This window comes from Biomphalaria glabrata, chromosome 8 (assembly GCF_947242115.1).
Source record: "Biomphalaria glabrata chromosome 8, xgBioGlab47.1, whole genome shotgun sequence".
NCBI lineage: Eukaryota > Metazoa > Mollusca > Gastropoda > Planorbidae > Biomphalaria > Biomphalaria glabrata.
This window is the reverse complement of record NC_074718.1, coordinates 30,653,433-30,669,924: the sequence shown is the minus strand read 5'-3', so window position 1 is coordinate 30,669,924 and position 16,492 is coordinate 30,653,433. Positions and strand designations below refer to the sequence as shown.

The 16,492-nt window shown below is 35.3% G+C and overlaps 1 protein-coding gene across 1 annotated transcript in view; it reads left to right on the top strand.

The window, feature by feature from the left end:
• Positions 1-16,492, top strand: part of LOC106079600 (cholecystokinin receptor type A-like) — a 165,106-nt gene that overhangs the window by 128,814 nt on the left and 19,800 nt on the right. The window contains exon 3 of the mRNA XM_013240792.2: positions 16,248-16,435. Within this exon, the coding sequence (XP_013096246.2) occupies positions 16,248-16,435 (188 nt within the window). The remainder of the gene's footprint in view (positions 1-16,247; positions 16,436-16,492) is intronic.

Genomic DNA, 16,492 nt, shown 5'->3' with positions numbered 1-16,492 from the left:
TTTTCACTAAGGGTTAAAAGTCCTTAAGGGACTTGAATTATACCACCACATCTGTCAAGTACGATTTCCTTCTCTTTTTTCAAGATACTATATATAATTATAATATAAAAAAAACAACAACAACAACCAATAGTTAATTAACTAGTTGGCTAATTTTGTAATTGATTTTGTGTTGTCAGGTAAAATAAATAATTGTACAAAATTTCAGATTCCATTCTCAAAGATGCACAGCAATTGTCAATTTTCTAGGAAAATTGTTAGAGCCGTTTTCAAGAACCATGTCCACCCACTCAGGTACCGCCTTTTTTACCCAATTACGAGTTTGAAACCGGAAAAGAGGAATTGTAGTATTTCTGAACTATTTTCTTTATTCTTGAGGTTGATATTTTTGTCATTGCTGAGATCTAAAAGTACATATTTTCATTATTTCTTTATGTATTTTTGTTTTAAAGATCAACATTCTCATTGCTCAGCAAGGGTAAGCACTCTGTTCGTCTTGGTTATCTCCCTCAAGTTAAATCTCCTTCATCTAAGCGAGGAAATGGAACAAAACGTTTTAGATAATGTGTGTGTGTGTGTATGTGCGTATGTGTGTGTGTTTTGGGGGGGGGCGCTTCCACTGAACGTCTGTACAAAGTTACCTTTTCCTATTTCCTCAGTTAGAGGGTCGTTAGGCTAACAAAGTCAATGTTCAGTGACTGGACATCAAAGTCAAGCAAAGCTGTTTTCTTCTCTCTATCTTCTACCTAATAAGTAACGAGTTCCTAGAGTCTACCTTTTAGTTCACTTATTTATTACTATTATCATTATCGTTATTATTATTTTTGTTAATCTTTCCATTTTTATTTATCCTGGCAATCAAAAGGATATAATAAAATATTTTGGATCATTTTTTTTTATTCAACGTCATTATGTTTTAGTTTAGAAATTTAATTCAATGATTCCATTTCTTTCATTTTTCTCGAGAATAAACAAAAAGTGAAGAAAAAAAAGTTGGAATAAATATTCCAGTATTGGGGTAGGGGAAGGAGTTAGATGTGAGCCAAAAAAAAAGAAACATATGGTTACAAAGAAAGTTTGTGTGGAAACACAAACTCAAAATCGGCCCCCAAAGTGGTCCACCCAGGCAGAAAAAAGGCAGGTTTCAATATTTTCAGAAAGAATATCATAATGAAATTCTATCAAAGGCAAATGACAGATAATAATGGAGAAAGAAGGTTGACAGATCCTGTGTAGTGCCCCAAAGGTCTAGCAGACTAAGGGATAGGTGAAATTGAATGTGAAGTTAGATGTGAACCTGGCCTAACAGATGTCTTATAATAAGTATCTCATTGATTTAATTGTTTTGAATAGGGTTAATCTCTTATTCAAAGCCTCAAGAAAAAAAAAACATGTGCGTAAAAAAATTAAAAATTCTTTAGTTTTTTTGTACTATATCATAGTGTTAAAAAAATTAACAATTTTTTTGTAAATGTAGTATTTAGTATGACAGAACTTACATAACTTAGCAATACAAATGTAAAAAATTATATTTTTTGATCAAAAATCTAAAATCATTTTTCATAAATGTGTAAAGAAATTGTGAATCATAGACTTCCAAACTAAAAAACTTCAGTTTTTGTTACTATTTATAGTGAATAGTTGTAAAAATAATGTATTGATTTTAAAAATTAGATTTTTCGCTTTCAGAAAAGAAAAAAGTAGCCGTTGCATCAGAACTTTGAATGATCTAAAATATCATGATGTCCGATTTTCATTTTCTCTTCTAGTTTCTGAGATCTAAACGGACGGACGGACAGACGGACAGACAGGCCACACAAAACTTATAGCGTCTTTTCCCCTTTCAGGGGCCGCTAAGACCAACATTCATTCTTCGTGTTAGTCTAACCAAACCAAATCTGTTGTATGTCTCCTACTTCAACAACTTTTAGCTCCTTAACAGTTGCTGAGTCTCACAAATCATTGATATAACGAGACTTAATTCTTGAAGGACATCGCATTGACCAACACTTTCATAATGGGGACACTGGTCATTTAAACTATAGCTTTATTTAAACTATAGAACAACAAAAAAAAACAACATGCCTCACATATCTGGATCCCATTTACACAGTCTGCACCCCAGCTTCTTTGAAACATCAGTTCTTTGATTCTATGACTTCTATGACGTTAAAGGATAAATAAAAAAAATATTTTAAAATTGTACTATATTTATAATTTATCATTTTATCTTAAAGTCGCAACAATTTATATATTACTAAGATTTTTTAAAATGAGCTTCGACCTACCTATTTTGTCACTACCGAAGCAAACATTTTAACACACATCGTATGGAAACAAATTCAATTAGCTCATTTGTTTTGAAAGAAAGAAAGTGTTTAAATGAATAATTTAACAAAGAAATTTAAAAAATGTAAATTTTACATGTTGCAAACAAACGACTCCAACTGATTTCAATATATACAAACAAAGGTTACTAACCAATGTTACAAAACAAATGTTACAGGTCTTAAGGTTATAACAAGTGTTAGAAACAAATACCGAAACTCATGTTAGAATAAATTTTTCAATAATATTAATTTATATGTTATATTTTAAAACTAGCAATTCAAATAGAATAGATGTTGTTTTTTTTCATCGATAACCTTCTCTGACCAGAACATGAACTATTTATCAGCTATATTGAAAAGATTTAGCGTTATTATTTACAGTTCCAATTCTTATTTTCAAGTCTGTTTGAATTATTTTAGCTTCTTTCTCTCTCTCTCTCTCTCTCTCTCTCTCTCTCTCTCCGTGTGTGTGTGTGCATATGAATATCTATCTATATATATCTATATCATGGGCGTAGCCAGGATTTTTTTCGGGGAGGGGGGGGGGGTTGGGGGATTCCCCCCAGCCCCCCCCCCCCCCCCCGCGGAGAAAAATTATATATATATGTGTGTGTTTAGCATAAATAATCTTTATTACATTCTGACCCTTTCGGAAGACGCTTATTGTGCCCTAGAATAGGTTCTTCCTGGAATTAGTCGAAAACTTGTAGACTCCCCATCCTTGCTAGCAAGGGTGTCTGGGGGAGCTCGCAGCGCTCCCAAAGCGCGGGGCGAATCCCCGCCGCCGAGCACTATTTCTGGTTTTGAAAGCCAACAAAATGCATATTCTGAGGTATCTACAGTGCATTATCTTTCTATTAAAAAGTTTTATTTCAAAAACCTAATGTGCTATTCTTACTGACTTAGACCCTCTTGCGCCCTCCGGCTAGCTGTTTCCGCAACTTTTATAATGAGTAATTTATTTTGTCGGAGAACATGTCACGCAAAACTTCATGCGACGCTCTGTCGCAACCTTACTAAGGGTTCGACTCCCAGTTCGACATATGATTTCTTTGATTTAGACCCGATCTCTATAACTGACTCCTAAAATCTGTCTTAGCCATCTTCGTTGAGCCACATTTAGTGTTTTTCAATTTCGGCAGATGACTATTTACACTTTATTAATGGAGCCCAGCCATTGGTAGAAATGTGTAACCTCTCTTCACTACGCTCTTGGAATTACACGCCTGTGTTTCGCTTTAGAATTTATATCGAAAAGGAAAGTTTTATCCCCAAAATCATCTATTGAGGGTTTTTTTGTTGTTTTTTTTAAATTTCAAACCCCATTTAGCTACGGTCATAGAATTTGGTGACTGTAGTTTGTTTTAAAATAATATTGAAGAGAAAGATTTTCAACTCAAACGCTCTGTAGGGGAATTTTAAACTCAAAACCATCTGAAGGGGTTTTAAATTTTTTAAAAAGCCATCTGGAGGAGGGGGATTAAAACTCAAAACCCCTCATTAGCTTAGCTACGCTCAAAGAATTTTAGTGTGTAATTTCCTTTTTTTATATTGAAGAGGTATTTTTTAGCATCAAAACCCTCTAAAGGGGGATTTAAACTCAAATCCCCCTTTGGCTACGCTCTTAACATTTTGAGTGCGTAATTTTTTTAATATTGAAGAGGTATTTTTTAGCTTCAAACCCCGCTGGCAGGGGGTTTTAAACACAAAACCCCTTTGGCTACGCTCATAGATTTTACAGTGTATAATTTGCTTTTTTTATATTAAAGAGGTACTTTTTAGCTTCAAACCCCAACTGGAGGGTGTGGGGGTTAAACTTAAAACCCCTTTGGTTGCGCTCATAGAATTTTGAGAAGGGGTTTATCGTAATTTTTGGAGGCGGTTTTAAAGTCAAAATCTTCCTTTGCTGTTTTCTTGGAATTTGGGGATTGTCGTTTGCATTTTTTTTTAGTTTTGTTTATAGAAGAGGGGGATTTAACTGCAAAACTCCTGGTAGGAGGTTTTAAACTCAAAACCCCTGGTAGGGGGTTTTAAACTCAAAACCCCCTGGTAGAGAAATTTTTTATCTCAAACCCCCTGATAGTTTTTTTTTTACTCAAAACCCTCTGGTAGGGGGTTTTAAACTCAAAACCCCCTGGTAGAGGGTTTTTCAACTCAAAACCCCATCGGCTGTGCTGTGGTAAGTGATGATTTAGTATTAAAATCTCACCTAAAATAAACAAAATGAAAGCAAAAAATCAGTCACTGAATTCCGTCCCCCAGGGGGGGGGGAATTTTCATTTCGCGTTGGGGGGGCAACCCCCCCCCCCCCGGCTACGTTCATGATATATATAGATATATATATATATACATATACATATATGTACATACATACATATAAAACGTATTTTGTCGAAGCCCCTACCTAGCACTCACTAGATCCAGCGCAAGTGTTATGAGATATTTATGGCCACACTAATAATGAATAAGGGGGAACAATGCGTCTGAGCAAATAACTATGTTTCCTGTGAGAGAAATTAGTGCCCCTGAGATAAAAACGTTGTTTGAATGTTTAATGCCTGAAAACTATTCAGTGAGTGTAATCAGTGTTTAAACACACACACACACAAAATATTATTTATGATTGTGTGTGTGTGTGTGTCCCACCATTCCAAGTGCTCACCCCCCAATGTCTGGTGCATCGTTAAGTTTGCTTGACTGGACAGACAGTAAACTATGAATAGCACAGAACGATGCAAGACCTTGTTATACTTGGTGGGAGAAGTTCTTTTCAAAAAGTAAATGAATACAGTATGACGTTCTGGGCGTGCTGTTCACAGACCTTTGCTCAGGGGCAAGCTAATGAGGCACTACTTATTCAATAAAGCCGCCACAACGTCTATGTAGTGCATGACGGGTCGAAAGAGTAAATTTAATTAGACAGGAAGGGCGGCGATAGGAATGGTATCTATTCGACAAGGAATTTATTCCGATAGTTTCAACAAACCAAAAAAACACGCACATTACCGTATTTTCGCACATATAACCCGCGGGTTATACAAGTTTCTCCTCAAGAGTGGTAGCTGTGCGGGGAGCACAAGCGTACGGGGTTTGCCAAATTTATACTAGATAAACATGACTGAATGAAAGTTATGAACATATTGGTGAGTGTTTAATACCTCTAATAGTTAGTTGTGTGGTTGTGAAATGTCAATTGGAAAGCTATATGGACAGGCCAGTATGAACCTCAAGAAAACACATGACCCATTGCATTTTCTAATCAGACAATTATTATTTATTAAGAGAAAGAAAATCATTCTAAAAGTTGTATAAAGGCGGTAATGTCTTATTTTTTTTATTTTTTGTTTTATTCTCTTTCTCTCTTTTTTTTAGATCTTGTTTGCCTCCCCTTGACTTTATTGTCTTGGACTAGAATACAGTGCAATGCTAACATTTGGCACAATTTTTTTGTCAAAAACGAAATAATTTTTGAAAATTTTTTTCTTGCCTGACCTTTGTGTCAGTCATTACCGTTTATGGTAATGCTTGTTTGATTTTTATAAATTTTATAAAATTAGAAGTTTATACAACTAGAAGTGTATAATTTCGAATTCACACAGTGATGCTTTTTAATATCGACTTCATACTTTAATACTGTTTGTGCTGTCTAAAGGTTTAATAAAGTTGTTTTATCATTTTCTCTAGTTCATAACAATTTTGTTTCATGTATATTTTGTCATATTTCACGTCTTCTTTAAGTCAATTAAATATTACTAAGGAAAATGATAGATTCTTAAATGTTCTATAACTCTGCTATGCATCATCTAAACACCATATGCCAATGATCCGGGTAGTCAAACTTGAAAAAGCTCTGGAAAGAGTAATGTCTGCCATTATCAACGTGACCGATTCACTGTACTTTTCTAGAATACGAGATTCAACGTAAGGATTTAACTTCTTAATAAATTAGCTAAAAGAGGATTTGACAAAAAAAGTATTTTAGTAGTAATTAACACCGTAAACATCTAAGACATTTCTAAGAGCTGGTTTATTTAATAATCAAAGTGTTAGTTTTTTTAAGGCAATGGGGTGTTTTTCATGCAGTGTTACTAAAATATGATTTGTCTATATATCTGATGCTTTTATTAATAAAAACAAGTTAACTTTCTGGACTTTTATGTAGTAAAATAAAAAAAAACCATTAAAGTTTACAATCAGGTGTTAAATATCAGCACTATATTAGTTTGTTTTAGTATGTTTTAGTATGGAATGATCGCTTGACTGAGTAGAAAAAATAAGTTCAGTTAAACAATTAAACTTAAGTCAAGGAGACTCATAAGGGAAGCCGAGTTGTTCAATCCTTTTCTGTTACACGTTCATTGATAACAAAGCCAGTGTATGTGTGTTTTAGAAGCGCTTGTATTTAATATGAATAGAAATAATTGTTTTTTAGCCACTACCTGTTTTTAATTTTCTTCAGCATGTCTAAGATTAAAATAATTTCTAATACAATTGATTTGGTCAATTATGAGTAGATATATGCATCATCATAATTTACACCATTATAATATTATTATTTCACTATGCTGTTTGCAATGTAGTCTACAAATGATAAGATATACCATATCTGTGTACTAGGTGTATATGTTTTGTATGATATGCACACCGTGCGACTAATTGTCGTGTTCGGTGTGTGTGCATATTCTGGATGATGCGCACTCCGTGTCACACTATTGTATGTGTTCGCTAAATGAGAAACAACCTTCTAGCTAAAATCTAGGTCACCCATCGAGATATTTTACACGGATACTTAATTTCCAAATCTCTTTATCTTCTAAAAGTGTTTCCCAAACGTTTTGTTTATGTCCTACTAGTTAACTATTCCAGTAGTTTGTGGAACATTTATTCAGGCCTCGCGGAAGACTAGGGTTCCGCCGAACACAGTTTGGGAAACATTATTCTAAAAGAAACTGGAGTCCTATATTTATTTGAGACCATTTGGTTGAATATTATTGAACATCAAAAGGCTGGTTTGAGTGGTGCCTTCATATCAAGATAACGTTTCAAAAAATGTTCATTAATTTAATCTAATATTTAACATTTGAAATGGATTTAACTTCTTTAAATACTTCTTTAAATAACATTGATACGGAGAAAAGTCGTCTAAATAATTTACAATCGACTAGGAAACAAAACTTATCCTTAGACGTGTACCAAAGTCAGACATAACTTGTGAGTCGAAAAGAGAAAAGCAAAAATAAGGCCTTCCACGTACAACATGGCGATATCCTTCTTTGAAGACCCAACATCTGTGGGCACCAACTGGAGAGAGGCTCTTGAAGTTGCCTATGACCGATCTCTATGGAGAGAGACAGCTTGATGCCCTATTCGAGGGAGGATCTAAGTCTAAGTAAGAACAGATTGAATTTAAACAACACTTTAATCAACAATTAACTAGAGATCTGTAGAACTTAGCTCATTATTAATACACAAAATTAAAGTTTAGAAAAGGCAGGGGTTACACATTTAAATAATACATTTCAAGTCTATAATTTACTGAGATAAAAAAATTGAAACAACATAGATCTCTATTGGTTCAATCCGTGTTGTAGATAGGTATGCCTAAATAAACAATAAATTCGATAAAACAATATCCGAAAAAGAACGGCTCAATGTATTTTTATTTTATTTTCTACCCTTCTATGGTTACAATTCCCCAATTCTCGTCCACTGAGGAACTAATGATTGGACCTCCTCATTTCTAATACCAGCTTCGACCGGTAAACAATGGCCGGATATTACTAATATTGTCAAAGACGTCGAGTCGATTCAGACGTGGAAATATTGGCAGAATAATTTTGTCTTTTACTGAGTTTGGTAAAACTAGGTCACGGCCCAGGAGATACTGGAGGTTTTTGGTAAGGCGAAGGAAAGAAAACCTTAAGAGATTTTTTTTTCTTTGATTCTACCTAAATTACAAGCCAATTAAATTTTTTATAACCAAGGCCGCGGTTAGGTCAGTAGGCCTACGGCCTGTGCAAAGTAAACCTAATATACTATTTAAAAAAAAAATATTATTTTATATATATATATGTTTGTTTGTTTTACATGTTTCGGATGTTCCTTCAGAGTTGAAGATAATTACTTCCTAGTCCAAACCTCCCGCAGGACGACGGGGGATGGGAGCGGGCAGGGTTTGAACCCGGGACCATCGATAAATCTGAACGACAGTCCAGCGTGCAAACCGCACGACCAGGCAGCCATATATATATACATACACAAATACGGTATGCTTTTCTATGGACTTCAACCTACTTAGTGATATTTATTAAGTGCGATTTAGTGGAAGATATTTTAAAAACGGTACAAGCCTCCATACCGTGCCCACCTTAGAGATCTTTTAAAATATTCTGCCCAGGGTCTCCATTTGATTAATTTTGGTTCTGTAAAAGAAAGTGTTTTATAATTATGTTTATATAATACGATATGTGTTTAAAAAAAGGGGGACAGCCTAGTTAATGAACGTAATAGGGATATTTAAGACAAGTTAAAAGATAGAGACCAGGAGACACGTGAGAGTATCCAATGGCCGCAATAATTTGACTTAAACTAGCTTAATTACTGTTGAAAGGAAATCTTGCCATCTTGTGACTTTATTAAAACGTTGTATGATTTTAAATTGATTAGTAAGCCTGTGAATATTTGTTAATCACAAAATAAGTTTACCTTGTTTTAGCTTTATGTCTGTGAGTTAATAAATGCACCTACAGGGAAGGTTGGAGGAAATGTCTTAATCTCTATCTTCACATTATACCCTAACCATAAGCTCTGAGAATTGAATGCTCTAGTAAGCAGTCAAATAGGTTATAATTATAAAAAAAATTAATCTATATAAGATATTAGATAGTGTGCTTTAAGAGCAAATGTAATATTTTTTTCCCCCAAATCAAGCGTGGGTTCAGTGTTTGGTAAAAAATAAACTAGCTCCAAATTTAATCAGCTGTAAAACTTCAATATTAGTCAATCAATATATGATAACCGAGGCAGAATAATGCGAAGACACCCCCCCCCCCAAAAAAAAATATCTTGAATAATCAATTATCAAGTTTGGTCGGAAGCACGGTACAAGGTTCAAGGAGACTCATCGATTCTATTTCTCGCCAAACTTGTCATTTGGATGTTGTACAAACTGAGCAGATGAGTGATGGATGCTTGGGCGAAAGTGAAAGTCGCTGAAAGAAATTCTTCTTTCTGTTGTCTCACACGTCACTTCTCTCTTTCTGACTTATTTTGTTTTATTTTTGTTCCCTCTTTTTGTCTTTTATAGTGTTGCCCCCCTCCCCTCCGCTCCAGACTATGCATACGTTAAATTTGTTCTTACATTTTGACATCTGTACTGATACATTCATCAGCATCAACATATCAGCTCCTTGACTTTCGTTGTTCGGGTGCTGTGAAGTATCTACAAAATCCCTTCTTTTTTCCCCGGTCAGCAGCTGGCCTTAGTAGAATATTAAGAGAAAGGCGGGTTCATTCTTTCACATTCTTTCACATTGCCAGGCCAGTTCTTCTTTGGACTGAGATGAACTCCAGTTGATGGCAAGGCTGGAAGGATCAGTCCTCTCGTAGAGCCTTGGCGAGAAACTCTGCTGTTAGGCGTAGTGCCTTCCAGCTCCCATACAGGTCAAGTGACTCTGCAGACAAACTACCCCGCAGCTCTCGGAGCTGCTGACACTCTTGCAGGAGATGCGCCACTGTTTCCACCGACTCTCCACAGTTTCGGCAACGGGCATCATAATTCGGCCGGAACCGGGCAAAAAAAAAAAGCACCAACAGGGCAGTGCCCCGTTCTACACTGCGCAATGAAAAATTGTTCCGGCCTTCTTTGGACTACCTTTTGTTTGAGCTGTTTCCACTCTGCATGCTATAAGAACATAAATAAAACAGAATGTAGATGTTTGCATGTGTCTCGTGTCTCTTTATTTAGTACGTGTTTTTGTTTAGAAAGGAAACAGGTTACGTCTATTTCGAGAAGGTTCAAACTCTGGACATCTCCTTAGATCACAAATGCATCAAGAAAATATCCCCTTCCGACGTATCCCCCCTCCACATGTCCACAAAATATTAGCCCAGAGCGCACTCAGCTTGCTATAGAGGTGAAAAAAAAAAAGCACAGATGCAATCTACTAAAGCACTAAACGAAAAAGATTTTTGATGATAAAATGTCAAAAAAGTTCGTTTTAAATTACTTGATTTTATCAGCCCATGTGTTCTTTAAAGCTGAGTACATTGTGTGCTGAACACGTCCTGTGACATTCTGAACAATGACACTTTCAATTATTAGCTCCCTACATAAAGAAATGCACTTAAGCGATACAGACAGACGGAAGAACAAATAACGACGCGAGACAATATCTTCAAGAACAGGAAACATTTATATAGCGACGAGACTTGCAGTGATTCATTTTCAAAGACCAGTCAATGCAGGAATTCTTTCTTTTTTTTATTTCTCTAGAAACGAAACAATGTATTTTTGTATTCTTGAAATTATCTTCATTGGTCTCCAGTGACCACAGGTTGCCACGTCACATGTACAGGGCTACTATAACGGTTGGTCTCTATCTGACTAGGTAGGCCTACATCCATGAGTGTCAGTTCTGGGCCAGTCTCTCAAACTGTCCTCACTTCTTGCCCACCTGCTGGCATCTGCATCCGAATGCCGGTGCTATGTATTTCTGGGCCTAAATTTTGAAAATGATTTTCGAAATCCCTGTTCTAGTCAACACACCTGTTTCTCACTAAGTCTCAGGCTGGCGTCTCTTCCACAGTCGTGTGGCGATACAGAAGGGCTTGGTATCCTACACAATATGGCACGGGGAATAAGACCTTGACTCAAAGAGCCTTGACCCCGCAAACTGAATGTCAGTCAATGATTATCCAGTAGAAGAGTGACCTTAGGACTAAGAGTTCGACCAAAAGTCAAACCAGAAAAAAATGTTTGCCTGTGTTCAAGGGAGATCCGCAAGACTTTTTTTTTTCGGACGATACAAAAACATCATCTGCTCAAAACACTATTTAGAAAACATTTTTTAGCAGAAAAACATCTTTTTAGCAGAAAAACATCTTTTTAGCAGAAAAGCATCTTTTTAGCAGAAAAACATCTTTTTAGCAGAAAAGCATCTTTTTAGCAGAAAAACATCTTTTTAGCAGAAAAGCATCTTTTTAGCAGAAAAGCATCTTTTTAGCAGAAAAGCATCTTTTTAGCAGAAAAACATCTTTTTAGCAGAAAAACATCTTTTTAGCAGAAAAACATCTTTTTAGTAGAAAAATATCTTTTTAGCAGAAAAACACATTTTGTGCATTAACTTTTGTGTAATCGTAGCTAATTGTGTTTGGCTTTGCATATTCATTTTCAACCTTACAAACGAACTACCATGAGAGCATTGATGAAACTTTTGTTCATGTTGAAAGAATTGCATCTTCCAGAACAATTGATTTTTAGATTCAAGTGGAATACTTTGCATTTATTGGTAGCTTTCTACATCTTGCTGTTCAATTGAACAAATCAATATTTCCTGATTTCAATACCTTTAGGATTTGGTGAGATAAACTAAATTTCACATTTTTTTGGTCGACAATTGATTTAAGTCAGTTGATTGAATTGTAAAGTCTTAGACACTCTCAGGGAATATGTGACGTGTAATTTTTGGGGTGAAGCTACTCTCTCTCTCTCTCTCTCTCTCTCTCTCTCTCTCTCTCCCTCTCCCTCTGTGTGTGTGTGTCTCTAGCATTCTGTCTGATATTCTATATCTTTTAACTTATTATTTTTTTGCACTCACTCATTCATCATTCTTTGTCTGTCTTTTACTTTGCTTCTCTTTTTCCACTATCCTCCTTCCTCTTCTCTCTCTCCCTCTCCCTTCTCTCTCTCTCTCTCTCTCTCTCTCTCATAATCTCTCTCTTACCCTTTGCTCTAGATATGTCTGTCTAACGCGTTTTTATTTGCTTATCACTCTTGTTACTATTTATGTCTCTCTCTCCGTCTCTCTCTCTCTCTCCGTCTCTCTCTCTCTCTCTCTTTCTTTCTCTTTCTCTCTTTTTATTAAATTCCTATGATTGAAGTTTCTATCTGATTAGCAGTGATATTGTCTGATTATCCCGCTTTATTTGTGCCATCGTTTGTTTGATAAGTTTAAGAAAGATATCGAATGAAAACAGATTTTCCTATTTTATTCCGACACATGCACAGAACACGGAACTTTTTTCCCCCTAATATGCAGATTGGATGCTCTGATGGAAGCATGGTGTCTAATTTTTTATTTACTCATCAGCATTTGCAAATTTGATATGTATTTAGTTTATTCAAAAGAAAAATACAAATAATGACCTTTAAATATGTCCAGACGTATTAAGAATGCTGGCATCTGTTACACTTATACTATTGTTAATTAATAGATGAGTGTGTAGCGACGTTGAAACAGACATCTAACCAAAACCTGACAATAACAAACTGTTCCTCAACTAATGTCAGGTATCCATTATGGTTGGGTGGGCTCAAACGTCTCTTAAAAAGTATTGCGCTATGTTCCCCTTTCAGACCATGCGAACTATAGGGCAGATGATGTCAACTAAAGGAAGCTAGGCTGTTTTTTTTTAAAGGTATAGGATCATTTTCGTGCAATTTTTGACCACTTTTGAAAACTATTTTCTGCGCCCTTTCGTTAGTAATACAAATAATTTTGGTTATGATCTGTTGGCGCCTTGACTCCATATAACATTAAACATATTTTTTTTAAAAATGGTAACTAATTAGCGGTAATGAAGGAGATTTGATACGAAGAGAAACTGCCACGGGTTGAGATATTAATAAAATTATAGCTTAAATTTTTCTTTTCTTAGTTGACAACATTAAAGTTCAATTTAGCGCTCAAATAATCTTTCTACTTTCTACTTTGAAATTGTTTTTTATCTTCTTATTTTTCTCTTTAACGTCTTTTTCTTTGGGTTGCCTTCAAAAGCTGCTCTCTTTTCTCCATATTGCGTATTGAAACAAGAATCTAGCTTCCTGAATCTTGAAAATCATCAATAATTTTCTTTCATTGCCATTGAGATACACAAAAAAAGATCGTATATAAAATGCCACTTTTACACAACAACTTTCTCAATATTTTAATATTTTTAATGTAATTTTTTTTTCATAGGATTAAAATGTGGAAAAAACATTTCACTTTCAATTTTGCAGGCTCAATTTTTCCTAGACTGAAGTAACCAATATTAACTTTTTTTTACCATATAACCCACAACGTTTCTTAACCGTACTCCGGTGGAGCGGTCAGGCATTAGAGATTGTCAATTATTGCTAAGACCCCATTAAAAAGACTGCAGTTTAGTGGGATAAACTTACAATAAAATATTTCTTATAGAATTCTAGGACTCCATCAATAGAACATGAAGACTCAAAAATTAATATGGCCAGGAATTCAGTGAAGTACATTTGAAATTGTGTTGAAAATAAGGACTTTAGAAAACATTTTAAAAAAATTCAGATTGCAATCAAAAAAGGGTAAAAGAGAGAGAGAGAGAGAGAGAGAGAGTTGAAGAAAATAAAAAAAAAATTTTGGAAGAAAAAATTGAAAGAGGACAATAAAAAAAAAGTTTATAATTTTTATCAAGTAAATTATTTTTAGAGTGTAATATTTTGTTTTTAGATTTCAATGACGGAAAAAAAAAACAAATAGAAATTCATTCATTTAGTTTTGATCAGAATTATCTTTTAAAATTCTTTAAACGTGTTATATTGATTGGACATTGTCTTAATTTAGTGTGTCATTCTACATGTGTAACTTTGGTTTCCTTTAGGAGTTGTATATATAGGGTCAACGTTCATCCATCTTCCATTAATACGTGCTGTAAGGTTGTGTAGAGGGACTTCCTGGACAAACGGTTTCTCTTCGAACTGTTGTCCAAACGGCTCAGAAATCAAAGCCAAACCAATTCCATTCTCTGCCGTCTTCAGGAAGTTTTGCACTACAAGGATATCTTCATTGCACAGGGAACGTACAGTACGAATACAATACAGTATGATGTGTGTGACTCTGATAGCTGTGTATGTGTATCTGATAGTTAGGTATGTGTGACTCTGATAGCTGTGTATGTGTATCTGATAGTTAGGTATGTGTATCTGATAGTTATGTATGTGTCTCTGATAGTCATGCATATGCCTGTCATAGTTGTCAATGTGTCTGTGATAATTGTGTGTCTCTGTCTGTTATATATGCTTCTCCAATAGTTGCGTTTGTATCCCTAATAGATGGATATGTGTTTATGATATTTATGTATTTGTATCTGATAATTATGTATGTGTCTATCATAGTTGTCAATGTGTCTCTGATAGTTGCCAATGTGTCTCATATAGTTGTGTATCTGTTTATTCTCTGATAGTTGTGTGTCACTAATAACAGTGTCTAGGTTTAAGATAGTTGTGTGTATGTCAGTAATAGCTGTGTTTAGTGTCTCTAATAGTTATGTATGTGTATCTGATAGCTGTGTATGTACCTCTGATAGTTTTGTATATATCTCTGACAGTTGTGTATGTCTCTGATATTTGTGTATGTGTCTCTAATTGTTGTGTATATGTCTGTGATAATTCGATAGTTGCAAAAGTATATCTGATAGTTTTCAATTTGCATCTGATAGTTGGCGATGTATCTCTGATAGTTTCAATGTGTCACTTATACCAGTCAATGTATTTCAGATAGTTTTCAATGCTTCTCTGATAGTGGCCAATGTATCTCAGATAGATAGTTTTCAATGCGTCTCTGATAGTTGCAAATGTGTCTCTGATAGTTGCAAATGTGTCCCTGATAGCTGAGAAAGTAGAATCATTGCTTTCAATAAATTAGCTTTTTTTTTTCTTCTTCTTTTGATTCACTTATAGAAAAAAATACATTTCTCTGTGAGAATACATTTCCACGCGAACAATGACTAAGACATACACTATATAAGTTTACAAAGTATTCATCAGACTAAGCAAGAACGTAAAGTAAAATGTCAATGTCATTAGTCTGTGATCCTAACTTTTAGAATTACGAGTCACAAGATACGTAAAGTTTGTAAAGTGTATCTATGGTATTGTTTACAGCCTGACAGTTCACGTGTCCTTCAAGTATTATAAGTGTTTATTGATCGTCACAAGTCTAGGAGCATCCATAATGGGCTTAGTTTACCTAAAGAAAAAAAATCTTTCCAAGAAAAAAATATTCATAAATATCGCCCTGTTATCTTTCTTAGGGGATGTGGTGGCAAAGTGTTAAAGAGCTTGGTTTCCTAACCGAGAGGTCTCAGAATCTCGGTGAAAACTGGTATTTTAAACTTCGTATTTAAGAGACGGGGCGCGGTGGCTGAGTGGTTAAGTGCTTGTCTTCCAAAACTGGGGTCATGGGTTCGAATCTCGGTGAAGACTGTGATTTTGAATTTCGGGATCTTCAGGCGCCTCCGAGTTCACCCAGCTCTAATGGGTACCTGACATTAGTTGGGGCAAAGTAAAGGCGGTTGTTCGTTGTGCTGGCCCCATGACACCCTGCTCGTTAACCGTGGGGCCACACGTACATCCGCTACACTAGAAAGCGAGCTATTTTTAGTATCTAATAGTTTGTAATATACTGAAATTGTTGCCAAATAAATGCTGAATATTAATTTGTTCCACAAGGAAAATTAGTTTTTACACTGCACACAAAAACATCATATCCCTTTAAAATGCATAGCTCATCAGCACTTTCAATAGGCTGTATATTTTCTATATAACTACCCGCCATACATGCCATTTCTGATATCAACATATTTATTTTTAAATATTTTTTAATTCAATATTCTGTACTTTAACATTCAAGTGTTTGATTGACTCTGTCTTAATAATCTTATACTTGACATAATCCTCAGGTGTGTCAGTGGCCACCAGCTGTTTCACCCTCGTGGCCATCAGCCTGGAGCGCTACTTTGCCATCTGTCATCCGCTCAAGTCTCGGAGTTGGCAGACGTTGTCTCACTCGTACAAGGTCATCGCCCTGTGTTGGGTCTTCGCTCTAAGCCTCATGATGCCTTTAGCCATCTTTCATGACCTTCGGAGGGTGAGTAGAAAACTGTAACTCTCTTTTTATATCCGTGAAACCCCCCCCCCCCCAAAA